Below are 27,272 nucleotides of genomic sequence, written 5' to 3' on the forward strand. Positions count from 1 at the left end.
CCCTGCCTCCACTGTGGACTCACCTCCCAGGGACTCGGCAGAGTCCGCTCTTCCCCTTGCCGGCGTGTTGTAGTCGCGTCCTTCTCTTCTCCGGTGTCTCCCGGCGGAATCAGCTGCTTGTTTGGATATTCGCCAGGCGCTGTCTGGTCGCGTGTGGTGTCTGGTTCCTTGCTTCCTTGTTTCTTTGAGTTTGTGTGGCCAACGCGTTTCGACCCACGTGGGGTCTTCCTCTGGGCGGGATTGTTTTAATGAACCCCCCTTTTTTCTTTAGAGACTGAACACTGCCATTTATACGGCATATATCTCGCAAACCCCAGGAGGGTTAGGTTTAGGGAAGCGGTAAGAGGGGTTAGCATCACTATGGGAGGGTTAGGGGGGAGGACAGCAGACTGGGCAGAGTTAGGGTATTTACCTGCCCCAGTTGGGATCTCCTCCTGTCAGGCTAAACAACAGCCGGTATTTCAATCCCATTCCGATTTTTACATGCCCTCAGCTTTTCCTTTTTTTAAAAAAACAAAAACAAAAAACTACCTACCGGAAAAACACTGCTTTAGCTTTCTAGCACTCTGCTTCTGTGGTATAAAGGGTTAGGTGAAAGATTTTATTTTGTCCATTAGATTTGATACAACTATATTCAAAGATCTATTTCTAATGGTACGATAAAAATGCACAATATGAACAATAACTATATCATTCATATCGTTATCGTTCAGATCATTTTTATTTTTGTGCCTTCCAACCCTCAAACGACCAGCGATGCGTGGGCACGTATGGACGAGAACGATATCGGCCGTGCATGCGGGCCAATCTGGTCGATATCATCCGGGGTTACATTTCGCTGGCCTGTCGTTGGTGGTGTGCTGGATGAATGATATCGATATGCTGTGACATGTAGTTTAAAAGCGTAAGACCCATTGCCTCCGGTTCAGTTACACATAACCTAAAAAATGCAAATGTATTAGTATGTGTGTGTGTAAAATATAATAAAAAAAAAGTGTGTGTGTATATGTGTATAACTGTATATATATATTATATATATATAATTTATGTATAAATTTCTTTTTTTTTTTTTAATATCCTGCAGCTGAGGTGAAGAGAGTAGGGGATACACTCCTTGGAATGGCCACCCAATGTGTACAGGTGAAAAATGTAGTGAAGACCTCTCCACAGACACTCTCCAATTTATGTCTGAAGATTAATGCAAAGCTAGGAGGCATAAACAACGTTCTGGTCCCTCATCAACGGTGAGCTTGTGTTACCTTTGATCTTTAGTCACTGTTGTAGTGCAACATTATTATTACCAGTTACTTATATATAGCGCACACACATTCCACAGCACTTTACAGAGAATATTTCGCCATTCACATCAGTGCCTGCCCCAATGGATCTTACACTCTGTTACACACACACACACGTTAATTTTGTTAGGAGCCAATTTTTTGGAGTGTGGGAGGAAACCAGAGTCCTCGGAGGAAACCCACGCAAGCACAGGGAGAATATACAAACTCCACACAGGGCCATGGTGGGAATCGAACCCACTACCTCAGTGCTGCGAGGCAGTAATGCGAACCATTACACCATCTGTGCTGCCCAAAAGTTTATAATGTGTCTTAAACTACCCTTGTTAGAGATGTGAAAGTATGAGCATTTTATATTCTACATAGCCTTTTGATTGTATAGCTCTAAAATTGGGAAGCCTGTTTACTATACAGATTAACAGAGTTGTCAGTCATAACCTTTACTAATGCATAATGCTGGTATAAACCTACTAGTGTGCATCCCAGCCCAACAGTATTGATACTAAAACATGTGCCAAGGTTTGTCAACACAGCCTTCATTTATTCTTGAAGGTACTAGAGTAAAATACAGATCTATTCATTTTTCCAAAGTGTTTTAAAACTTATACAGATGTGTCCTCATACATCTAGCCCAGTGGTTCCCAAACTGTGTGCCACGGCACTCTGGGGTGCCTCGGGACACTTGCAGGGGTGCCACAGGTTGGTAGTCCAGCACCAAATCAAATTATTTATGGTCAATGTAATGTAAATTTGTGGACTAACAGAAGCGCAAAACTGTCACCCACCACATAACTGAACCTAAGGATGACGGGTAACCACAATTTACTACTTCGGTACATTTTTTTCTGAATTTCTCAATAACCAACTTTTGGCTGAGGGGTGCTGTGAAAACAATTCTGATGCACTAGGGTGCCGCGATTCAAAAAAGTTTGGGAACCACTGATCTAGCCTCCTTGCGCGTTAAACAGCCCTTCTAGTTGCACCATGACGTGGCATGACTCGGTGGCGCTGATCGTCTTGTTTGTGCGACTTTTTACCTTCAAATGCGTCGTATTCGCACAGCGATGTGAATAGATAGCACAACCAGCTTCTGCTGATTAAAATAATATGCGGCATGCCTATGTTCTGTGTGCGGCTGTAACTGCATGCGAGACGCTATGTTATGGTGTCAGCATCTGTAACACTGTAACTTAGGGTTTAGCGTGGAGATACAGACGCACAGAGAACATAGGCATGCTGCATATTTTAATCAGCAGAAGCAGCTTTTGCTATCTATTGGTGTCACTGTGCGAATAAGACATTTAAAGGTATAAAAAGTCGCATGAAAAGACGCTCTCGCGTTGTGTGGCGCGACTTGTAGCACTCGGAGGATAGATGTATGTCGACACATCTGTACCTGGGGTAGACAAATATTTTAAAAAACCTTTGTTTTGCTAACCTGAATTTACATTTGTGACTATAGAAAGCTGCTCTTGTTTTGTTTTTATTTGCAGTCCTTCAGTGTTTCAGCAACCAGTTATATTCCTGGGTGCAGATGTAACTCATCCCCCAGCTGGTGATGGTAAGAAACCATCTATTGCTGCTGTAGTGGGCAGTATGGATGGTCATCCTAGTCGGTATTGTGCTACTGTGCGTGTGCAGACTTCTCGTCAGGAGACTTCACAAGAGCTGTTGTACAGTCAGGAAGTCATTCAGGATCTTAGCAACATGGTTCGGGAGCTCCTCATCCAGTTTTACAAGTCCACTCGTTTCAAGCCTACCCGCATAATCTACTATCGGGGTGGTGTGTCCGAAGGTCAGATGAAGCAGGTGAGTGACGTTATTCATGTAACGGTCATTGTGACTATAGCTTTCAGTTGTTTTTAGCAGCCTTTATGTTGATCTTAATCAGCAGCTTTGTTTGTACAGTTTTGGGGGCTCACACCTATGTATGACTCTTCTATAGCTAAGTTTTGTTTTTTCCCACAATGCATTTATTGTGGCTACGTCATGCTTAAAACAGAAAAACATTGTTTGCTATGACCAGTCTCTCAGTTACAAGTTCTAATACAAAAACGATAATCCTGTGGAGTACATTGGGCCCTGGGGAATATATAGTATCCTATAGGTTGCTAGAACTTGAAAAAGTCATGAGTTCCTCAATCGACACATTACCGTCCTGCTCAGTATTTTGTTTCAATATCCAACAGGACAAAGTGCTTACCGTATGTATCTTTTTATAAAGTTTTATTGCTAGCAGTTGATGGGCTGCTTGGGAACCAGAGAGTATAGGGACTGACCTGGTCCAGGAGTAAGTGGCTTCTCCTGCCTGGTGCTGTTGGAGCGGATAGAAAACTGTGGCCCGCTTCCACTTGAAGTACTCGTGCCAGTAGAGCCATAGGCCCCTCCTGGGTAGCTAGGTCAGGTGGGAGCAGCCTCTGCAAAGTCTTTCCTCTCACTAGGCAAGATTGCTACGCAAGGGTGCTGTCCTCCAGATGACTCTTTATGGAAAATATTGTACACTTACACAGTAGGTTCCTCCTCTTTCTAATTATCTGGGGCTAGGTTATGTAAGTGAGAGTAATTGCATCAATCTGGTTAAAGCATTTTGGCATGACTGTAGTTAAGCTTACAAATCTGATCTAAGGCAAGAGCACTAATTTCAAACCTGTACTTCAAAAATGCAGCTTTGTATACATAATACATGCTTGTGAAGTAGTTCTGAAGTCAGGGCAATCTGGTTCATGCTCTATTAATGGTGTGTCATAGTGTAAAGCTAATTAACCACTAATCTTGATATAGTTCATACAAAGCACAGTGCAGATGCTATTTTGCAACATCACACAACCATTTTTGCACAGATGCACCAGTTTTGTATTAATACATGAATGCATGGACCAAATTTGCATTTTACTTTTGAGATTAGGTACATGTATGCATTTACTTATGGACACACGCATGGAAGTGAAATGTTACTTTAAATGCAATGGAGAATAGTGACTAGTAATTCAATTTTTTTTTTTTTTCAATCACTGGAATATGTTGGGGTCTAGGTGGAGCTTGAGGAGTCTGAACAGCATAGGCTGCTCCTTCCCCTATACCCAGTCATGTGACTGCAGCCGTCAGTTTTTTTTATGTTCCCTAGGAGCTGGGCACATTTTTATTGCAGCCGATTTTAAGTTTTGTTTTTGTTATCTCTCTCAAAATATTTAATTTCAGTTTAATTTACTTGGGTGGCCGGCAGCGCCACGCTCACACTAGCTACTTCATCAGGACCCTGCTCCGGTTGCCAGAGCACTGGCATCGGTCAGTGACACTAGCTGGTACCCCGGAGCACACAGTGGGGTCACAGCCGGGGCAAAGGGGCAGCATGTATGCGGCTCCTCGCACCGCAGGGAACAGAGACTGCTCTGTTTCCCCTTCGGCGGAGGAGGTCATCTAAGGGGGACGGCTCAGTGTTGACTGTCTGTGCCCAGTGACTCAGTCAAACAGAGTATGTGAAAGTGAAGAAAGAGAAAATATATATGTTTGGACTGTATAGCGGGGGCGTAACTGGGAAGGATAGCTTATGAAGGAATCTGTATGAAATACCGACAGTTGGGAACCTGGCAGTCAGAACCCTCCCTTTTTGGTGGCTAACCCTAGCCTTCCGCCATCCCACTTAGTGCCTAAACCTAACACCCCACCCCGCAACTTTCCTTCGGTCGGGATGCCGGCGCCGGTACTGTAAGCGCCAGGACGCTGAACGCATACCCTTATGAAGGTTTTGTGGATGGTACTGGCAATTGATGTGCTTGTCTGAACATTTGTGGAGCATAGTTTGGCACCCCCTCTACCGCAGGGCGCTAGCTTCCTACGGAGGACCCATGTGCAGCGCAAGTTCTCCCTCTTACCCCCACCCCCCTACTCTGCATCACTTGCAACGTCTCTGGCGATTTTCATGCACACCGGGTTATGGTACTTACACAGTATTTTGTGGTCATTCATCCCGCCATGTTCCCCTTACTTTCTATACACTGTTTACTTGTACCCCTCCCTACTTTCTACAATATCTGTTTCTATTCTGGGTCTGGACATGCCATGGTATTCTCCAACTATCTAACATGTTTTCTTCTTTGGGGTCCACAGGGAGACAATGTGGTGTAGGTGGGACCTTGAGGACCGGACACCAATACCAAAGCTTTTCAACCCCAGGATACTCCGGTCCTTCCCCCTATACCCCGCCCATGGCCTGAGGGCAACTCCGTTTCGTTGGTGTCCGGCAGGAGGTGGATCACAGTTTTAACAGTGGGGCTGTTATTAAGCAGCCCAAGCTTATTTTTATTTACTCTTTTTCATTTATTTTACTTCTGAGCAGCAGCGCGAGACAGTCCTTTGGACATCTGCACTGCTGCTCCATCACCCCTCCACGGCTCCGTGACAACCGCCCTTGGCTAAGTACTCCCGGCGGGGCTCCAAGGGGGGGACCTAGCTAGCAAGGCTCCCCGGACCTCAGACTGGAGCCGGGACTCAAGGGGACAGTTAAGGCGGATCCCTGTCAGTGGGGACCCTTGTCTATGCGCAGTTTTGCCTCCGGTCTCTGTACAGAATGGAGGCGCTGATGTGGACACCAATTCGTCCCTCTGAGATTCACAGCAGCTATTTTCTACATTCAGGTCTCTGGGAACGCTGGGTCCAGTCTCCTTGTATACCTCTCCCAAGGGTCAGTTTTATACAGCGCTGTATCCTACCAGCCACTGCGATCTGTGTAGTTGATTTTAGTGCCCACTGCAGTTATATTGTATATTCTGCATTTGTATGTGACTTGTGCTAGCACTGCTGTAGGGTTTTTTTTTCCTATGACGGTGAGCGTATGCCTTTCTCTTTTTTTCTACTATAACCCTGGCATACTAAGGTATAAGGGATTGTACCTCACATCTCATTATATTTGTGAGTGCTATCACAAACTATATCGCTGTTGCGCACTAAACTGTACCATATTATACATACATCTGGGTTACTTGCTGCACTGTCAGATTGTGTTGCATTATTCTTGCAGCTATGTCTGGCAGAGGCAAGAATAACAAGCAACCTGCTGCCCCCACTCTCTCTTTTTTAAGTCCTGCTCAGTAGGCTTCGTTTCAGAGGACCTCATTCAGGATGGTCTTTTTGCATCTTGTTTTACTGCCCCGGGCCCATCAGCCCCAGTGTCCTCTCTTCAGGACCCACCCTGGGCTACCTTTTCACAGGTGCTGGCAAAAAGTACAGAACCCCTAAAGGTCCCTGTGGTAGCTCCTCCTGTGGGATGGTCACAACAGGTACTCTGCAACTCCTTTGCCTGCAGAGTCTGGCGGATACCTCTACCGCAGTGGTGTCAAACTCTGGCCCACCAGCTGCTGTGGGACTACATAACCCAGCATGCCCTGCCACAGTTTTAGTATACCCTAATAGCAAAACTGTGGCAGTGCATGCTGGGATGTGTAGTTCCACTGCAGCTGGAGGGGCCAGAGTTTGACACTACTGCTCTACAGCCTTTCAACAAGTGCTGCAAAAGCACTGTTATCTTACCAGTCCACCCAGCTATCAGATTCTGAATTGTCATCTGGGGAGGCAGAAGACGCAGACCTCTCTCACTCTGACTCCCCCTCGGGAGATGAGGAACACCCCTCTAAATTGAATATATCTGCACTTGTGAGAGACAGAACCCGCTCCTAAGGCAAAAGAGCCAGTATTTAAACAACAAAAGGTAGCTGATCAGAGGGAGGAAACTGGTAAAACTATCTGATCATATGAGCGAGGCATGGAATATGCCCAGTGAAAGATTTCAGCTGCCTAAACGTTTAAGTTCCTTTTACCCTCTTCCCGCTACTGATTGCACTAAATGGGAAGTTCACCCAGCAGTGGATTTCCACATGACACATCTTGTCAAGAATGCTACCTTACCTACTGCAACCTCCTTAAAGGAGACTACGGATAGGATAGATGCTTGTCTAAAATCTCTAAACTCTTACAGGAGCTATCACTCATTGTGCTAGGGCTATGGCCTGGTTCTCAAAAGCCATTGAGAGTTGGGCAGGGGCCCTAAAAGACATTTCCCTCTGATGCTTTGAGGGAACAGCTGTCCTACATATCTCACATTAGAGATCCTATTTGGGGGAAGCAGCTATGGATACGGCTCTCCTAGCTTCTAAGGCATCTGCCACTTCTGTAGTAACCCACCGTATTGTTTGGCTCCACTCATGGAAGGCAGATTCGGTCTCTAAAAAGGCATTAGTGTCTCTGCCTTATTCTGGGGATATTCTGTTTTGGCCCAGAAATAGACAAAATTGTGACTACCTTGGCAGCTTCCACGATGGCGTTCCTGCCCTCTGCATATAATGCGAAGCCTCGGATGTCATCCTTTTGGTCCTTTCGTCCTCAAGGAAAAGCTAAAGGTCAGTCCTTTCCAAGGCATTAGGCATCCACTAAGGCCTCCAAGCCTAGGACCAAACAGATCTGGGCTACTAGACGTCCACCTGCCAAATCTGAGGACAAGCCTTCAACCTGACGGGGCAGGCCTCTCCCTGGGGGCTCCCAGGATGGGAGGCCGACTTCTTCAATTCGCCCAGTTCTGGCGTCAGACCACATCGGACGCCTGGGTAAGAGAAGTGGTGCCTTTTCCTCCCTGAGGTGACCTCCCCAGCAGTTCTTTTGCACATGACCTCCATCAGACCCAAGCAAGGCCCTGCTGCTCCGAAAGGCCATTCAGTCCTTACTGCTCTCAGGAGTAATAATTCTGGTGCCCTCCTCACAGCTAGGGAAGGGCTATTATTCTACTCTTTTCTTAGTTCAGAAGCCCAACGGGTCTTATCGGCCTATTCTCAAGTCTCTGAAAAGTTTATCAGGATGCCCAGGTTTCGTATGGAAACCCTCCTCTCTATTATCCTGGCAATGGAGCCTGGGGACTTTATGGTGTCTGTGGACATTCAGGATGCTTACCTACATGTACCTATAGCGCCTTCTCATCAACAATATCTCTGGTTTGCTGTACTACAGCAACCTTACCAATGTCAGGTTCTGCCTTTTGGCCTTTCAACGGCTCCTTTACCAAAATCATGGCAGTTATGGCAGCCTATCTTTGTCGTCAAGGGATCAGACTGCTCCCATATTTAGATGATCTCTTGCTGTTGGCCAGTTCCCCAGAAATTCTTCACCACCATCTTCAGGTAACCATTGCCTTTCTACAAATGCACGGTTGGCTGATCACCTGTAAAGTCTTCATTGACACCTTCACAAGGAATGGTACATCTGGGAGCCCTCCAGGACTCTCTGGTTCAGAGAATCTTCCTAACGGCAGACACAATCTCAGTATCACAACACCGGGTGCGCAGACTACTACAGTCACCGAGTGTCAATTCACTTTGCAATGCAGACCCTGGGATCCATGGTGCCCACCTTCGACATGGTGGAGTTCGCTCAGTTTCACTCCAGGCCCCTACAACACCTGATCCTCTCAAGGTGGAACGGGCTGCCCCATCTGCTCAGGTCCCAGATGATGGGCCTCTCTCCAGAGGTTCGTCTGTCCCTATCCTGGTGGTTACAGACGTCATACTTGGACAAGGGACGCCCCTTTTGTATCCCGGATTGGGCACGCCTCCGTGGGTGGGGCGCAGTGACCCTCCAGCACTCCTTACAAGGCCGCTGGACTCCAGCCGAGGCAGACTTGCCAATCAACGTCCTGTAACTCTGAGCCCTCTACAGAGCTCTCAGGATCTTCTGCAGGCCAGTACAAGTGCAGTCCAACAATGCCACGGCAGTGGTCTACCTTAATCAAGGAAGCACTCTAAGTCGGACAGCAATGGCAGAAGTGTCCGCATTCTCACATGGACCGAACGCTATTTCCACAGTGTTCATCCCAGGAATTCTCAATTGGGAAGCGGTTTTCCTCAGCCGTCACGACGTGGATACAGGAGAGTCTCTACATCCAGAAGTCTTTCAACTCCTAGTGGACAAATGGGGTCTACCCGATGTTGACCTCATAGCCTCAAGGCACAACCACAAACTTCCAGTGTATGGAGCCAGGATAAGTGATCCCAACGCGGCCTTTGTGGACGCATTATCGTTGAGGTGGACCTTCCATTTGGCGTACCTCTACCCTCCAATATCCCTTCTTCCTCTGGTTCTTCAGAAGTTCAAACAGGAAGGGGGCACAGTCCTGTTGGTAGCTCTGGCTTGGCCCTGATGCCATTGATATTCCGATCTTCAAAGTTTCTCCATAAACTCTCCTCTTCAACTTCCTCTTTGACCAGACCTTTTGTCTCAGGGTCCCTGTCTACATCCGGAACTGTCCTGCCTGTCTTTAATGGCTTGGCTCTTGAGACACCCCGGCTAAGGGCTTTTCTAGCTCTGTTGTCCAGACCATGCTCAGACCACGTAAACCGGCCTCGGACAGAATTTATCACCAGTTATGGAATACTTATTTCCAGTGGTGTGCTCCTAGAAATTATGACCCTCAAGTTTTTAAGGTTTCTAGAATACTTGCCTTTCTTCAGGGTGGATTGCATATTTGACTCAGCCTAGCATCTCTGAAAGTGCACGTATCCTCTGTACATTTAGTTCCAGCGCAGAATTGCTCCTGTACAGGTTGTTCACACCTTCCAACAAGGTGTTCTACGTATACAACCTCCCTTTGTCCGTCCTGTGGCTCTGTGGGATTTGTCAGTGGTTCTCTGCGCACTTCAGGAACCTCCATTTGAACCCCTGGAATCAGTGGATGTCAAGTGGCTCACTGAAGACTTTCTTCTGGCTATAGCATCTGCCCTTAGGGTATCTGATTTAGGAGCGCTTTCCTATCGCTCCCCATTTCTAAACTTTTATCCGGACAGAGCTGTTCTTCGAATGCGCCCTGGCATCCTTCCCAAGGTGGTCTCTTGTTTCCACCTCAATGAGGAAATTGTGGTTCCGGCCTTTGTCACCAGACCTCTCGGGAAGGTGAGGCCTCTTTGGATGTGGTCCGTGCTCTGAAGATCTAAGTGGACCGTACTAGTTCCATCAGGAAATCTGACTCCCTCTTCATCCTATATGGATTCCACAAGAAGGGATGGCCAGCTAACAGACTCTGGCCACATGGCTTTGCATGACTATCTCACAGGCTTACACACAGATGGGCCATCCTGTGCCAGCTACAGTATCTGCTCATTCTACTTGCTCTGTGGGTCCCTCGTGGGCAGCCCGGCGTGGCGCCTCTGCCAAACAGCTATGCAAGGTGGGCCACGTGCTCTGGTTTTATGCCTTTGATATATTTGCCTCTCAGGATGCTTCCTTCGGGTGCCGGGTTCTCCTCTCAGCTGAGGAGCATATCCACCCTTGAACAACTGCTTTGGGACATCCCCGTGGTCTCCCTGTGGAGCCCTATGGACCCTGAAGAAGAAAAGGAGAGTTATGGTAAAACACCCTTGTTAACCCTCTTAACCGTCCTGACACACCTGGCTTCTATGGGTTTCTTCTCTTGGTCACTTGTTTCCTTCTCTGTGTGAGTGTCATTCTTCAGTGTACCAGTCTTCCTTCTCTCCTATCCTGCTCCTGCCTTGGGCTTGTTAACAAAACTGAGTTGCCCTCAGGCTGTAGGCGGGGTATAGGGGGAAGGACCGGAGCATCCTGGGATATAAAAGCTTTGCTGTTGGTGTCAGGTCCTCCAAGTACCACCTACACCCCATTGTCTCCCTATGGACTTCAAAGAAAGAGCTAACAAGGGTAAGTTTTACCATAACCTTTTTTTATATGCCTATGCAACAGTTTGATTGCCTTTTTTTTTTCCTTCTGTACTTTTTAACTGGCTTTTCAAAATAATGATACAAAATAAAAATAAACTGAACTTTATTGTAGGTTGCATGGCCAGAGCTCATGGCTATTCGGAAAGCCTGCATTAGCCTGGAAGAGGATTACAGACCAGGAATTACTTACATTGTTGTGCAGAAAAGGCATCATACTAGACTCTTTTGTGCTGACAAGACAGAGAGGGTATGTATGAAGTACTACACATCTGCTGCAGCTGCCCATAATGTCAGTGTATCATGTTACAAACTAATCTACTGAAAACTATTCATCATTTTATTTAGTCTTGTCAAGGATTTTTTTTTTAGAATATATTAGTGATTGTATTTGTCAAATAAAAGGTTAAAATTTCAGTTTGATTACTGTACTTTTATACAATATGGCTGTTTAGTGACCTTTATAAACAACATATGACCTGAATTGAAAATTGATGGTAAATCTAATTTATTATTTGAAGATTGCAATACTTTTCTCTTTTTTGTTTTCTTTCCTCTTAGGTGGGGAAGAGTGGGAATGTACCAGCTGGAACTACAGTAGACAGCACCATAACACACCCATCAGAATTTGACTTTTATCTCTGTAGCCATGCTGGGATTCAGGTACAGCAATTAAATTCCAGTTCTATACGACCCATTGTTATGTCGTAGCACTCGTCACTTAAGAGACCACCTTGGTATATTGCAAATTTATTTGGGAATACCACTAAGTATTTATACTTTGCTTTTCCAGGGAACAAGTCGCCCATCTCATTACCAGGTTCTTTGGGATGATAACTGCTTTACAGCTGACGAACTCCAGCTCTTAACTTACCAGCTGTGCCACACATACGTTCGATGTACACGTTCAGTCTCCATCCCTGCACCTGCTTATTATGCGCGACTGGTGGCTTTCAGAGCAAGATACCATCTTGTGGACAAAGATCATGACAGGTGAGTCCACATATCGTCCTGTAACCCAGATGGTCTGTACCAGAATGCTTTTAAATTATATCTGTTCAGTTGAATGTTTGCAAGTTTCCAGCAATCAATGTATCCTTCTGGTCATATATGTGGTAGATTATGGTATGTTTTTACATAGCTCCACTATTCTGTACAAAGCATATTTGTTACCTACAGAAGTGGCATTGAAGCTTCATTTAAATTACCAAGCTCATACACTAGGGTACATTTTAGTCAGCAGCCAGTTAACCAACCAGTATGTTTCAGGAGTCTAGGAGGATATTGAACATGCAAACACAGGAAGAACATACTTTCCACAAAGATGGGGCTTTAGCTGGGAGTGGAGCTAATGTGCTGTGAGACAGCAATGTTAGCCACTTTACCATCATGGTGTCTCATGGTTAAGACAGACCTGTGGTTGATTAAACTACTGAACACAAATCAATTGTGTTGCTCTTGGACTAAATTCCTGGTAGTATTACGAGGTTCAATTTTTACGGTCTCCCATGTACTCGCATCACACCAGAGATGCTGATTACACATGATAGGGTGTCTTCTGCACTGTGACGTTGGTGAATTGTCAATCTGGTTTATGTCTCCTATGGGTTGGTCATCTGTGTTTAGAAAGTTGACAGTAATCCTGTGTGGTCATATAGAAATGGAAGTTTTGACAATTTTTAGGGGAATTGTGGGCATAACTATATTCAAGACTGCCTATGTAATTGGTATGGGACTCTGAAGTTCAGAATGCTAAGTTAACAGATGGGGAGGGGAAAAACATGTTCCTGTAATGGCACCAGTGAGGGCACAGGTCCCTAAACTTCTGATCCCAACATAGGGGCAAATGTAATAGCCTGTACAATGCAAGCATCAGGGAGTCTGGCCGATGTGTTAAAGTGGCAATAGTTAAACAGTCAAAGCAAACAAACAATTGCTTTTCTTCAGGGTCCATAGGGTTCCACAGAGAGACATTGGGGTGTAGGTGAGACCTGGAAGACCGGAGACCTACAGCAAAGCTTTTCAATCCCAGGATGCTCCTGTCCTTCCCCCTATACCCCATCCACAGCCTGAGGGCACTTCAGTTTTCGTTGGTGTCCGGCAGGAGCTGGACCACCATTATAACAGAGGGCTGCATTAAGCAGCCCAAACTTTAATTATATGATTTCATTTACTTTTTGTTTATGACTGGGCGAGCAGCACCAGACTGACCTCCAGACGTCTGTGGTGCCGCCCCATCATCCCTCCGCGGCGCCGTGACCCCAAGCCTGTGCTAGGGACTCCCAGTGGGGCTCGAGGGGGACTAGCTAGCAGGCTCCCCAGACTGCAGCCTGGAATCCAGGGGACAGGTAAGGCGGAACCCTGTTCGCGGGGACCTGCGTCTTGTGCAGTCTTGCCTCCAGTCTCAGGAGACAGACCGGAGAGGACTATGTGGACGCTGGCTCGCCCACTAGACCACCGGGCATAACTATACTGGCGCAGAGGCATAATGTAAAGGCCAGGGAACCCGGTAGTTAACATCAGCCTAATGTAAGGCTCTCTCCTTGCAGCCCCTCCCCAAGTTCAGGGTGCCATACCACTGCGGTCTTGGTTTTCCCTGAGCTGCTCCTCCCTCACCCTCCACCCTCTCAAAGCCACGCGGCAGCCGTTTTAGGCAAGCAGGTCTATGGGAAACGCTGGGTCTAGCCTCCCTGAATACCTCTCCCATGGGCCAGGTTATACAGTGCTACATCCTACCAGCCACTGTGGTCTGTGTAGTTGATTTTAGTGCCCATTGCAGACATGTAATGTAATGTTGTTTTTTGTTTTTTCTGCGTTTTGTATGTGACTTGTGCTAGCGCTAATCTGTTTTCTATACTGTCAGTTTATACCTGTCCCTTTTTTTCTGCTATACCCTGACATACTAAGATATTGGGGGTACATTGTACCTCACATCTGCTATTTAAGTGTGAGAACTGTCACATACTATATACCGCAGTTGCACACTTTACTGTGCCATATATACCGCGGTTGCACACTTCATTGTGCCATATTACACCTACTGCAAGGTGTTCATTGCACTGTATCATACTGTGTATTCTATTATTCTTGTGACTATGTCTGGCAGAGGAAATAACAAGCAGCCTGATACTCTGATAGCTTGTAAGTCCTGCTCTCCGTACTTAGCCACTGAGGACCTCATTCAGGATGGGCTGTGTATTGTTACACAGCCCCAGGCCCATCAACCCCGGTGTCTCTACTTCAGGACCCTCCCTGGGCTGCCTTTTCACTGGCAATACTTGTGGACCAAGTAGCAGTCCCCGTGGTAGCTCTACTTATGGGATGGCCACAGCAGGTACCCCCTGCAAATTCTTTGCTTCCCCCATGTATAGACGTACTGTCTACCTCCGTACAGACTTCGGCTAATACCTCTATGGTTTTTCAGCAAATGCTGCAAAAAGATAAACCTTTACCTACTAAACTTATACCCCTTTTATACCGGAGCTAAATTCCGGGTTATTGCAGGGTTAACCCAGGTAGCTCCTTGGTGTAAAAGGAACCAGGGATGGATTCCCGGGTCGAGTGAAACCCTGTGGTGTAAACGGGTTACCCAGGTCATTCGACCCGGCTCCGGTTTACAGCATGCAGACTTCCGGGCTTCTCGGCGCCTGGAGATGATGTCCTCTCCAAGCGCCGGGAGAATTGATCCACTGTACCCGTGTGCAATGTGAACGACGCTGATACGGAAATACTCTGGATCGGCGCTGCAGTAGAAAAGGTATGTCCTGGGTCTGACCCATTTTGGAACGGAGTTCCAAAACTCGCTTCAGACCCAGGATTTAGGTCTAAAAGCAGTATTACTATGATGTCTCAGAACCCGATAACTTGGCAGGGTGATGTCTATGAAGAGAGGCATGTATAGAAGAACAGAAATTATTCTAAGTAATACGTCTTAGCATAAACCATTCTGTATGTTCAAAAACTTTCCATATAATATTCTGAGTTTGAGTTGATAAGCACTTTATGTAAGATTACCATTTTTTGGAGAAAATCTGCACTAAGCCAAGGTATAACACAATCTAAGTTTACAATAATGGATTCAAAATCACACAGCTCGGGTATTTCTGTATGCCATGCTTCTGCTATTGTTGACCAAGCATGTATAGATACTTCAATTAAGCAACTATAAAGGTAAGTTATTCTGAACTTGGTTGAGCAACATAAAGCGAAAATGCGAGACCTTGTATCTGTGGTATCTGATTCTGATTTCCACAAAGGATTATCCAATGATTGAAGATAATGGCGTATGTCATATTTGTCTAACTGTGTAAAAGAAAGTAAAGTGCCGCCTGGATCAAATACATCCTTAATGTTCATTATACCTTTCTGACTCCACTGTCTGAAAAGAGGATTATCAAGAGAAGGGAGAAAAACTGGGTTACCCCACAAAGGGATATGGGGAGATGAGGGTTTTTTTCTTTAAATGTGCGTTAACCTTCAACCATGCAATATAAGTATCCCAAAACAATATATTGGTGCGGAACCACACATGGATGTTTACATTTGGTGAGTGCAGCAAAGCTGCTGGGGCATTAGGGAGGAATAAAGCTTCTTCCAGGGCTGAATTAGTTTGGTTATTATTACGCACCGAACACTAATCTGTTATATATCGGAACAAAGCTGATTTCGCAAAGGCATCAATATTTGGAGTGCCTATCCCTCCTTTTTTCTTCGGTAGATAAGCTCGAGAGCATGTCATCCTGGGCTTCTGATACTTCCAAATTTTGAAAATATTTGTGTATATTTCAATATATCTGCTTTTGTTAGTGTAATGGGTAAAGTCTGTAGGAGATATGTTAATTTCGGGAATATTTACACTTCATCACAGTCACTCGTCCAAGAAGAGAAAGTTTAAGGTCTCTCCAATGCAGAAGTTGGGAATTTAATCTATTCAGCAGTGGAGAGAAGTTGATAGCAAGGGAAGAGAGTTGAGCAGGTATAAATATGCCTAGATATTTGAGTTCATGTTGCGATTGTGAAAAGAGAAGCTATGTGAGGGTGTGTGGATAAGAAGGTAGACGCATTAATGGGAAGCATTCAGATTTATCCATATTAATGCGATAACCTGTGAAGGAGCTAAACATGTCAATTATACCCAGAAGTGCAGGGATAGAGCATAAGGGGTCTGATATAAAGAGCATCATATAGTCTGCAAATAAAGATAATTTACAGGTTTGGTCTCTAATATCAGTACCCCCTTATCTCCGTATTTTGCCTTATTGCTATTGCCAATGGCTCAAGCGCAATTGCAAACAGGAGTGGGTAAAGCGGGAAACCCTGCCTTGTCCCTCTCTGTATGCGAAATGGTGGGGATAAATATTTGTTGTGGGGGATATGGCTGGAGAGTATACAAGGACATAATTTAAATTTCAGTGAAAAGGGTGGGTACACCAAAACGACGCAAAGATTCAAACAGGTGATCCCAGGTTACCAGATGAAATGCATTTTTCGCATCTAAAGATAACAGGAACCTGGGATCACCCGCCCCGTCCTCTTGTAAAACCGAGAGGACCTTTTCTAATATTCATAACTGAGTTTCTTCCCCAAATAAACCCAGTTTGGTCAGGGTGTATAATTGACGGGAGGATCACCATAAGTCGTTCTGCTAATATTGGGGAGCAGATCTATTTTCTATTATAGAATTGAATACATTAAAGTCTCTACGATTTGGGGGCGCAGTATTTTAAAAAATTCCCTGCTGAGGCCGTCTGGGCCAGGGGCTCTAAGTGTTTTGAGAGATCGGATACAGTAGCTTGATCAACTTCTGTATGAGTAATTTATTAGTCAGGTTCTCTGCCTGTGTTGAAGAAATCTGTGGCAAAGTGTGTGATTTTCAAAAAGCGTTTTTTTGGTGATTGTCTATTGAGCCCTGGGAATAGAGGTTCTGGTAGCGCAAAAAAATATTTGCTATATCTTCACCTTTGAAATGTGTGGTGGAGTGTTCATCTTTGAGTGCTGCAATATTATTATGTGACCTATTTCCCCGTAACATGTTTGAAAGGAGCCGACTAAGTTTATTGCCATGTCTGAAGAAGTGGAGTTTACATGAGGTAGATGTATTTGTCATCCATTTGGGTAAGGGTTTGGTAAAAAATTAGTTTGCACTCGTTATACGTAGCTCTAGTCAGCGGTGAAGGAGAAGCTTTTAGGGCTTGAAAGGCAGACGTTAAAGAGGTTTGTGCAGATCTGTAAGCAGCATCTTGCTCATTCCTATATTTTTTCATAAAAGAAATGTCACCTCTTATCACCGCAGTAGCAGTTTGCCAGTATAAGCATGGATTATCTTTGTGCCTGGTTATTAATTTCATATGTGGCCCAGACGGACTCCAGCATTGAGTTAAATTTGAGTGAAGAGGCAAGTTTTGCTGGAAACTCCATTGGGTATGTGGTCCTAAAAGAAATTTTCCTTGAATATCTATCCAAACTGGGGCGTGAGCAGATATGGATATCTTCTCAATAGATGTATCAATAACCAATGAAGACATTGAATTGGATAAATAAAAGTCAAGCCTGGAAAACATGTGAATGGCTGAGTAGAATGTGTATTCTAGGTCGGTGGGGTGTCTCGTTCTCCACATGTCTAATAGATGAAGTTCTGTGGCCATATAATTTAAGCCTATTTTTGGTTGTTTAGGAGAGGAACGAGATGAGGTTTTCCTGTCTAGAACCGGAGAAGCTACCAAATTGAAGTCACCCCCTAATATAATCTTGGAGTCAGCAAAGGAGTATAGCTTATTAATCAATCCTAAGAAAAAAGATTTATCATATATATATATATATATATATTAGGGCCGTATACATTACATAAGTAGTATCTAGTGCCATCTAAAGTGATGTCCATGAGAATGTACCGACCATTCTGATCTATATCCATGGAATGGATATTATATTGAATGCCCTTTCGTAGTAATATTACCACACCACATGATTTAGAACCATAAGATGAGGAGGCTAACACCTGGTGATACAGTGTGTTTAGTTTGGCATGTTCTGTGCGAGTTAAATGGGTTTCCTGTAAATAGGTAACATCAGATTTAAGTTTATTAAGATATGTCAGTATGCGTCTTCTCTTCACCGGGGTGTGTATCCCCCTAACATTCCATGTGCAAAATCTAAGGTGGGAAGACATCACACAATGTTGAAATTAGATAATGTAGATAGTAAAAAGTTAGTAAATGGTTAAGTACATTCTCTTCATAATAGCAATAGGTGTTAAGTATGGCCAGGATAACACGGCATTCAAATCCTTAGACATAACAGACGGGTGTAACGTAAGCTAAGACATCTGTGATTCATATGATACTGAGCATCAAAGAAAAATAAAAACAAGAACAGATATATATATATATATATATATATATATATATATATGAATAAGTCGTACGTCAGAAATTAACATATTACAAGAAACAAAAGGATCAATACTGTAACCACGGGAGGCAATCGGGAAGCCGACTGCCTAAATACCGGCAGCCGGCATCCCGGCATGGGTGAAATGCCGGGCGTCTAGATATAGACGCCCGCATTTCCCCGACGCCGGGAGACCGGCGCCCGGCATCACGATCGTAGTGATGCCGGGCGCAGCGAGCGGACAGCCGCGGGGGGGGGGGGGGGGAGGGTTAGGTTTAGGGCTCTCGGAGGGGACTTAGGGCTAGGCACCCCCCCCGGGAGGGTTAGGGTTAGGCTAGGGGGAGGAAGGGTTAGGGTTAGGCACCCCCCGGGGGACTTGGGTTTAGGCAGCGGGGAAGGGGGTTGTTAGGGTTAGGCACTTAGAGGGGGGATTAGGGTTAGGCACTTGGGGGGGGAAGTTAGGGTTTGGCACCCCTAAGGAGGGTTAGGGTTAGGAGGGTTAGGTTAGTGGATACTTACCTATCCACGATCGGGATTTCCAGCGCTGTCGGGCTTCCGCTGCGTCGCACTCTGCTTCTGTCGGGCTGCCGCTGACGGGAATCGAACCGCCGGCCATGCGGCCGACGGTATTTCATATCATTTCCTGTAACCACAGCCGTTTTGACAAATAGTGAAATCTGTAACTATGAAGCAACAACTCAAATGATTTAGAAACCTGAATCAAAATTCAGACACATCTTGGATATATAAAGAAAACCTGATAAGAGTATCAAGGTAGATGAAGGACATCACAGGATCAGTCATTATGGTCCATCGTAGAGAATCCAGAGGCTTCATTTTCTTCATTAAGAAAAGCTTGTGCATGAGCAACCTCTGTGAAATCTCTAGATCCTTGAGGAGAATATATGCGAAGTCTAGCTGGGAACAGAGCGAAACTAGTTCCTAGCTTGATGAGTTGAGAGCAAACGGGGGACATGTTTCTACGTGATCTGGCGACCTCCGCAGAATAGTCCTGGAATAGGAGGATGCGCTGTACTTCCCATTGGATAGGGCCCTTTTGTCGAGCAGTCGACCATATGAGATCCTTGTGTCAGAAATTTAGGAATTTAAATATGACAGCTCGAGGACGTGAGGCGTTAGTCTCGAAAGGGTCCTAGTGTATGAGCTCGCTCAATCTCAAAGTTATTTAGCTCAGACGAGATACCAAGCAGTTCTGGGAGATCAGTATGAAGGAATTTAGTAAGATCAGTGCCTTTTAATTGTTTCCTTGAGACCCAGAAGTCGCAGGTTGTTGCGTCTGGATCTGTTTTCCAGATCGTCTAGCTTTAGACAGTAGTTGCTGCTGAACAGTCGACATGGAGGAGACTTGTTGTTTTTAGTTCTGAGAGTTCGTGAAAAATAGGGTTGGAGTTAATTTCATTTTCACGTACCTGCTGGGAAATAGAAGACATTTGTGTTTTGATATCAGCTAGTGTGCCCATAAATTTGTCTGCTGGACTGTGCAGGAGTGGCTCCACTGTCTCTTACGGCTCTGACAACTTCTGTATATGACTGGGACGCAGGTGCAGATCCTGTTGTAGTATGGGTAGCGGCGGAATCAGAAGCAGGTGCAGGATGCATGTCTTCCACAGTATCTGTGGGTTGATCTACACGCCTATTGTTGCCTCTAGCTCGTTGCGTCTTAGGGTAGGTGTTGGAGCCATGTATTTATCCGTGTAGGAAATGTACGTGACTTTCACCAGGTTAAATATTAGTGATGCGGAGATGTTGCTGAGGAATGGCCGTGATCACAGGTATGAAGGATTTTACATTGCAGTTATGAAGAGACTGGAGTAGAGAAGTGCCAGCACCATCTGGTGGAGGAAACTAATATTGTGCCAGAATCTGTGTGAGAACTATATATTATAGTAATAGATGGGCTATTGTGCCTGTACTAAGGGTCTCTTCCTTCAGGCGTTGTAATGACTGGATTAACAGGACTTCTGGCACCTGGTTTTCTGTGGCTGCAAAATGGCTTCGGTAGCTTGTTCATGCACGTATCTGCCAGCTTCTGTAGGTTACCAGTGGGAGCTCTCTGTAAGCGCTCTGTAGCAATGCGCGGTCGCAGGAACCCGTCCAGTGGCATACACGCGTGTTCCGGGATCTTGTTGGCTGCAAGGGGAGACCCGGCAGGTATGTGTAAATGGTCTCTCCGGTAACTCAGGAAGGGCCGGACGTACGTCCGCAGTACTCTAGGCCACGGCTGTGGTAGGCCGTAGGACCCGGCTGTGCGTTTCTGGGCGCTAGATCTCCCGTTAAAGACTGGGAACACCCGCTCTGGGGGTTAGGGTGTTTATGGTGGCAGGGCAGTCGGGAAAGCATCGGGTGGATTAGTGGGGTCCGGGCAGACAGAGTTGGGCTGTGCAGAGCTCTGCCTCCATGCTTCCGTCTTCCTCTGCATCCAAGCCACGACCCCCGTCTGTCTTGCAGTTAATGAGTGTTTTTAAAGTGGACCTCATTCCCAAGCTACACTTCTTTTCAGATGCCCCCAATTCAAGTTGTACCTTCCCATTTAAAAAAATCCTTTTTTATGAGGAGATTCATCTGAAACAAAACTTTAATCAGTTATAACACAGACTTTCATACACCCTTGGTACAGATTGAAGTTTAGGTTTGTGATTGTGTGCCCCAAGGAATTCTTAAATGGCTCCCTCGCCTTATCCTTTTTATATTTCCTCCTGGATTAGCCATCTCTCTATTCTAAGGACTATTACATAGGCCGCTAGATGGTATATTCATGGACTCTCTTCCTCCAAAACACATGCTGCAGGGAAAAAAATGATTAGTGCTATGTAAAGAAACTTTGGTTAGTAATAGAAAGTGTTTTTTAAAGTGGTACTTGGGTACATACACTGGTGGTGGATTGGGGTAAATCTGTTGATGCAATGCCAGTGCTCCACTTCTTTTCATGTGATGCTGGAGACTCCCTCTTCACTGTCACACTTATAACTCAACCAGTAGCAGCACTTTAAGTGCTCCTGATAGCACCTCCTCGTCTCAAATGAATCACTCCACTTTGAGTCCTGGTGTCTTCAGGAGCGATTACACCAGTACCTTCTTGCCTGAGCTATGGCAACCAGTTGTCTGAAGTAGACAATATGGAAGCAGTTTAGGCAGGACATTTTAAGAGGTGTGGTCTTGGAGAATTGACTGAGCCAACAACTGAATATAATGTGTTTGCAGAATAGGAATGCACAGTCGTGCTAAAGTGAGAGTTAAACAGATTTTCATCTTGTTCCAAAATAGTGTATGAAGTGGGAGAGTGCATACCATACCATCCCAAATCTGCTTAACCAGAGTCTTCAGACAAAGTAGTTCTCATTCAGAGGCCAGGCATCGCTGGATCTTCCATTTTGTTTTGTAGGCTAAAGTAAAAGTTATTGGAGTTCTCTTTTGTGTCTTGTTACAATAGATGTAATGGGTTTTGGAATTAATATATATGCCAGTGGTTTCCAGCCTCTGTCCTCAAGGCACACTAACAGTCCAGGTTTTAAGTATATCCAAGCTTGAGCACAGATGCTTAAATCAAAATAACTGAGGTACTAATTTAGTCACTGTGCTCGAGTATGGCTAAACTCAAAACCTGGACTGTTGTTGTGCCTTGAGGACCGAGGTTGTGAAACACTGATGTATGCAATGACAGGCAAATATTGACTTGATAGTGATGCTTGTGTGGAAATGATTGGAATGTTTGCTATTGCCTTGTAATTCATTTTAATGTTTGTTTCTTAGTGCTGAAGGAAGCCATGTGTCTGGACAGAGTAACGGTCGTGACCCTCAAGCTCTGGCCAAAGCCGTACAGATTCATCACGACACCCAGCACACAATGTACTTCGCCTGACAGGGCAGCAAGATGCCGCACCAAACTCCCTCCTCCTCAGAGCCCTAAATATTTTGTTTAAACAGTCTCCTGTTGTCAGGTATAGCTCTTTTGGCTTCCTACCAGCACACTTTAGACTTTTTGCACTGAATCTCTTCACAGTCTCATCTGAATCGAGGAAAGTTGTGAAATTGTTTGTTTTTTTTAATTATTTTTATTTAAGTATATCAAAAACTTAAACTCTTCTGATGCGTTGGACTGAATCTTTACCTCAAACTCGCACGATATCTGAAGATTTTGCTCCAATTTTTTTTTTTCTCACTTGTTTCATTTGAAAGCCAGCATTTCTCCATCCTTGGTTATAACAAGTTGACATACTTTGTCTTAACTACATGCTGCTTTTGTGAGTATATACATATATGGTAAAGTATAATTGTGTGGGGCCATATACTTGTTAAATAAGGTTGTCTTTACTGAAAAAAAAAAAAAAATTTTTTTTTTTTTTTTTTTTACAGGTATTGCTGTCTGTCAGGTTCTTTACCATTGCAGACTTGTACTTTTTAGAGTGTGCAGGCTGCAAAACTATTGCACTATATTGCAGATGAATTAAAGTAGTAGTTTTCTGTATTAAATGAATGTGTAATATGAATAAGATTTTAATATAAGGGCCACGTGGCAAGCACTGCCATTGGTTTTTAAAATGCAGATTGCCATTACTTTTCCCGCTGCCCTCCCCAGGAGACATCCACTTCCCAACACAACACTTTGTAAGTATTTTGCCAGCACATGAAATGCCCGTGTTATGCTGCTGTGATTTGATAACATTTTTACTCTTGTAGGAAGGGTGGGGTTTGGCATAATTTTTTGGCAATAAACCTTTCCATAACCTCACAGCATTTCTATGTATATAATTGTGTTGTATGTGTAGCATCCCACCTTCTGTCTTAAAATGACTGGTGCAGCTGAGGGAAGCCTCCTTTAGGGTTTGATTCATTTAAGACTTGCTCTGCAAATTCACATTTTGACTTGTCCAAATTTCTCCATGTACGTTTTAAGCACCAGATGCTAAGCATCATTTTATCCTTTGTCAGCGGGCAGGCCCTGCTATTAGCATTGAACCCCTTCAGTGTAAGGGCTAATGCAGCAGTCATTATTCAGTAGAAACGTCACAATAAATACCAGCATTTTCAGTCTGTGATGGATCTCTGAGCCCAAAACACATCCGCTGCGTCTTACACACCGTGTACATGAGCAGTTTTTTTTTCTTATGTCCACCTTCCTCTTCAATATAAAATAAAGAACCTGTTGTGGGTTAACCCATTAATCAGAACTTTTAGGCTAACATCGTTTGTTTTTTTGCTGCCCAAAACCTGCTGCATTGTTCCTTTTATTTCAGAAAGGTGCTGTACTGACCTGTAAAATGTTCTGTAGTGTGAAACCAGCCAGCTTTTCAATAGACTTTCTCTGTAAATATCTCTTGGAAACCTTTCTTGCTTCAGTCTGTGGTATCCCAGCTATTTCTGCTGCATGGCTATAGGTTTAATAACCTGTATTTTTTCAATTTTGCAGCTTTTTGGGTTTTTTTTCCCACACAAACAAAATATACCTCACTGGGATAGTGGAAGTTTCTTTTGCTGGGGGGGAGTATTAATGCTGCTTCAGGCTTTGCTGCTTGGCAACCCCTCAATGCCAGGTATTGCCAGCCTCTCCTTACTTTCTGACTTATTTAAATGTATTCCTTTAAAAGCACTGATCTTCTTCTTTTTGAGTTCATAACATGAATTTCTCAATTCAAATGACCGCTTTGCTACTAGTGGTATCTTTGGTGACTTGCGGTCGCCCTGCTGTCAATTGCCTGGCATTGAAGGGGTAATGAACTGCTCTTTGATGGCTGAGGTGACTTAGTTCATATCTACAGCATTTTGTTTTACTTATGCATCATGCAACAAACCTAATCTGTGCCATTAGTCATGCAGATGTCACTGCAATGTTCAGCTACATGCTTGTGACTGGGGTGGGAGGGTCAATTGCACGCTTCTGTATAAATATGTAAAATGGAGTCGGGACACATTGAAAAGATGACTGGTCTGTGCAGTCAGGTAGAAGAAGGGTTATTTATGGTTTGTCAGAAAAAGTCCTATGATTATTGTTAAATATCATGGTCGTTTATGTAGATAAAGCACCAAGTAGGTATGTTTTGTACGTTTTAAAACACTTTACGGATGTGTTGCAGCAATACTATTGTGACCTATTGTCCACTAAATATTTTAAATATGTGCAGGAATGGGGCACGTTGTGTCTGTGTGGAAGCTAATAGGGATTATCGTGTGTCTGTGTATTATGAAATAAGTTGAAGTTTTAAAGCCTAGATTAAGTAATGTCAAAGTGTAGCCCTGTTAAGAATGTGGTTTTTGCCGGAAGAAAATGTGAACTTGTACGCAGGAAGTGTAGGCCAAATAGATACTGCACGTAGTAATAACCTGCTGCATTTTCTGTAACCTGCCGTCAGCTCGTTACTATTGGCATGCTTTTACAGTCTCACATTTTCAGTGTATTTTATAAAGGGGTAATTACTTTTATTTCGCCTCCCCCTCCTCTGTAAGTGCAAGTGTAGTAATATATCTTGCATCTTCTAGAATACCTTTTTTTTTACTTCAGATTCCAAAGTACAAGGGAGTTTCAAATGAGTTCAAAAGGGGTTTAATTAATTTCCAAAAAAGTGCATTAAAGTAGCACGTCTGTGTAAAGTATGTAGCAGCCTCACACGTGTCTGTAGTGGGTTTGCAGAGGAGTTTGATCTATTTTGATGTAGCATTAAATCTAGAAATGTGTGCTAATGACAATCTTACAGTCACATAAAGGAACATGTGACATTGCAAAATGTTCTTGCATGCAATTGCATTTTCTAAAATTATTTTGGTCTGAAAAAAACATGTCATCGTGAAATGTGGTACCTCAATTTGGCATTGAATTGGCTTGACAAAGGCATGACTACTAGCAATGGTTCACTTGAAAGTACCACCGTTTGGTTTCTCCTCCCTATAAGAAATGTGGTAACGTCCATTTTCCCACATCTGTTCTTGAAGTATAGAAGTGATGTAAGGCTGTGCAGGCTTAGAAGAAAGGGGACACCTGCTTTTCTTGAGGGCATTTTGAAAACTTTGGGCTAATTTTATGATCTATGTGACATTTGACAAGTTATTGTAATATCACTTTTTTTTCCTTATTCAAACAAGTGATACTTTACCATGTTACTAATTTCTATAGTGTTTCTATGTCTAGAAAGGGGGTTCATTGTACAGGGGTTTGCATTTGTTTGACTTTTGATGTACATTTTGTTTATATATTGTTGCTAGAATTGTATTGTTCAAATTGTGTTTTATTAAATTCTGAATGGATGTCTATAGCAATACGAGGTAAAAATACACTTTTTATTTTTATTTTTTTCCCTAAGCTATTTAAGGGCAATTTAGCAGCCCCATGTTGCTAGATAAAGATGCTGGCTGTAATTATTTTTTCTTTTTATTCTCTTGCAGGGATATAATTTGTGTTTTTTTTTTTATGTGTTTAAATGAAATATATGGCAGTATGCCAAATAAATGGTCTAGTCTCTTTTTCCATGAACTTTGTTTAAAGTCTACAGTCTAATTGCAAACTCAAATATGTAAATTACTAAAATTTAAAACTACCTTACAAGTCTGGGTAAACCTTTTTATGAAGAGGAGAATAAATTCTGAACTAGATAATGTACTTTATATGGACCAGCCATTCACCTACTCACCCATTACCTCTTAATTTCATTCTTAACCCAGATGGAATTATATAAATGTATAACCTGATACTGCTGCAAGCACAAAATCTCTATATGTTGCACTTAGTGTTACGGCTCGTTTATAGTTGCTGTTTTATATATATATTTATAATATATGCTTGTACCTTAAATTCCTAACCATAATGTGTGTGGTATGTAACTTCAACTGCTATATTGGATTACATTAAAGTAATAGAAAGATGCATAATAAAACATTTGTGCTTATGCTAAAATTTTAATAATGGCACACAAGGCTCACTGCACCCTTTTAGAATGGGGGTAGAGATGAACAACTGAAAAATGTCACTGTGAACAAATAGAAACACCTGTGAGATGTGAAATATAAAAAACTGTCAAACACTCTGTAGGCAGGGGCGTATCTATAATGGGTGTAGGGTGTGCGGTGCACATGGGCCCACGGCACCACACATTATCTAAAACTTACCTCTCCAAGTTCCTGCGTTGGGTCTCAGTACTGCTCAAAATGCTGGAAAATGGCTGCCGTGGCCATTTTTCTGGTGTTTTGCGCATGCAATGTGAGGAAAATGGTGGCCGTCCCATTTCCCCAGTGATCTGTGCATGTGCAGTAGACTCTAGGTACACTCCCACCAGAGTCTACTGATTCTGTGGTGGCCGGCCAGCCGCCGGGGTGAAAGGAGGGGGGGCCCCCTCCTCTCTAAAGACGTCCCTGTCTGTAGGTGTAGAGTAAAACCAGTCATAATGTGCCTAACTGACATTGGTATGTAGGTGAATAGGCTGGTACACAGGTTCTCAAACTCTGTCCTCAGGTCTCCAAACAGTCCATGTTTACCAGGTCTCCTCATAGAATCACAAGTGAAATAATTGGCTTCACCTGTGGATCTTTTAAAATGTGTTAGTGAATGACTACACCTGAGCATGTGCTAGGTGATCTGGACAATGTGAACTGTGTAGGGTCCTGAGGACAGTTTGAGAACCCTTGGGCTAGTATGTACTCTAGACAGAAGACTATAGAGCCTGTGAAAGCTTGTACAGGTTGAGTCTCCCATATCCAAAATGCTCGGGACCAAGGGTATTTTGGATAACGGAATATTCCGTATTTTGGAATATTTGCACACCATGTTGAAATGTCTTAGGAATAGGGCCCAAATCTAAACACAATGCATTTATGAATCATGTACACCTTATACACACAGCCTGGAGGTAATTTTATACAATATTTTCAATAG

At 43.9% G+C, this 27,272-nt stretch overlaps 1 protein-coding gene across 3 annotated transcripts in view; it reads left to right on the plus strand.

The window, feature by feature from the left end:
- The window catches only part of AGO4 (argonaute RISC component 4), a 99,081-nt gene extending 72,804 nt beyond the window's left edge, over positions 1 to 26,277 (plus strand). For all 3 annotated transcript variants that reach the window (XM_088460614.1, XM_088460615.1, XM_088460616.1), the window contains exons 13-18: positions 1,085 to 1,244; positions 2,792 to 3,107; positions 11,121 to 11,255; positions 11,567 to 11,668; positions 11,799 to 11,998; positions 22,166 to 26,277. In XM_088460614.1, coding sequence (XP_088316740.1) covers positions 1,085 to 1,244; positions 2,792 to 3,107; positions 11,121 to 11,255; positions 11,567 to 11,668; positions 11,799 to 11,998; positions 22,166 to 22,274 — 1,022 coding nt within the window. In that variant the 3' untranslated portion in view covers positions 22,275 to 26,277. The remainder of the gene's footprint in view (positions 1 to 1,084; positions 1,245 to 2,791; positions 3,108 to 11,120; positions 11,256 to 11,566; positions 11,669 to 11,798; positions 11,999 to 22,165) is intronic.
- The last annotated feature ends 995 nt before the right edge of the window (positions 26,278 to 27,272 follow it).

Source organism: Taudactylus pleione, unplaced genomic scaffold (genome assembly GCF_031769625.1).
Source record: "Taudactylus pleione unplaced genomic scaffold, aTauple2 ptg000007l, whole genome shotgun sequence".
In the NCBI taxonomy this organism is placed as follows: Eukaryota; Metazoa; Chordata; class Amphibia; order Anura; family Myobatrachidae; genus Taudactylus; species Taudactylus pleione.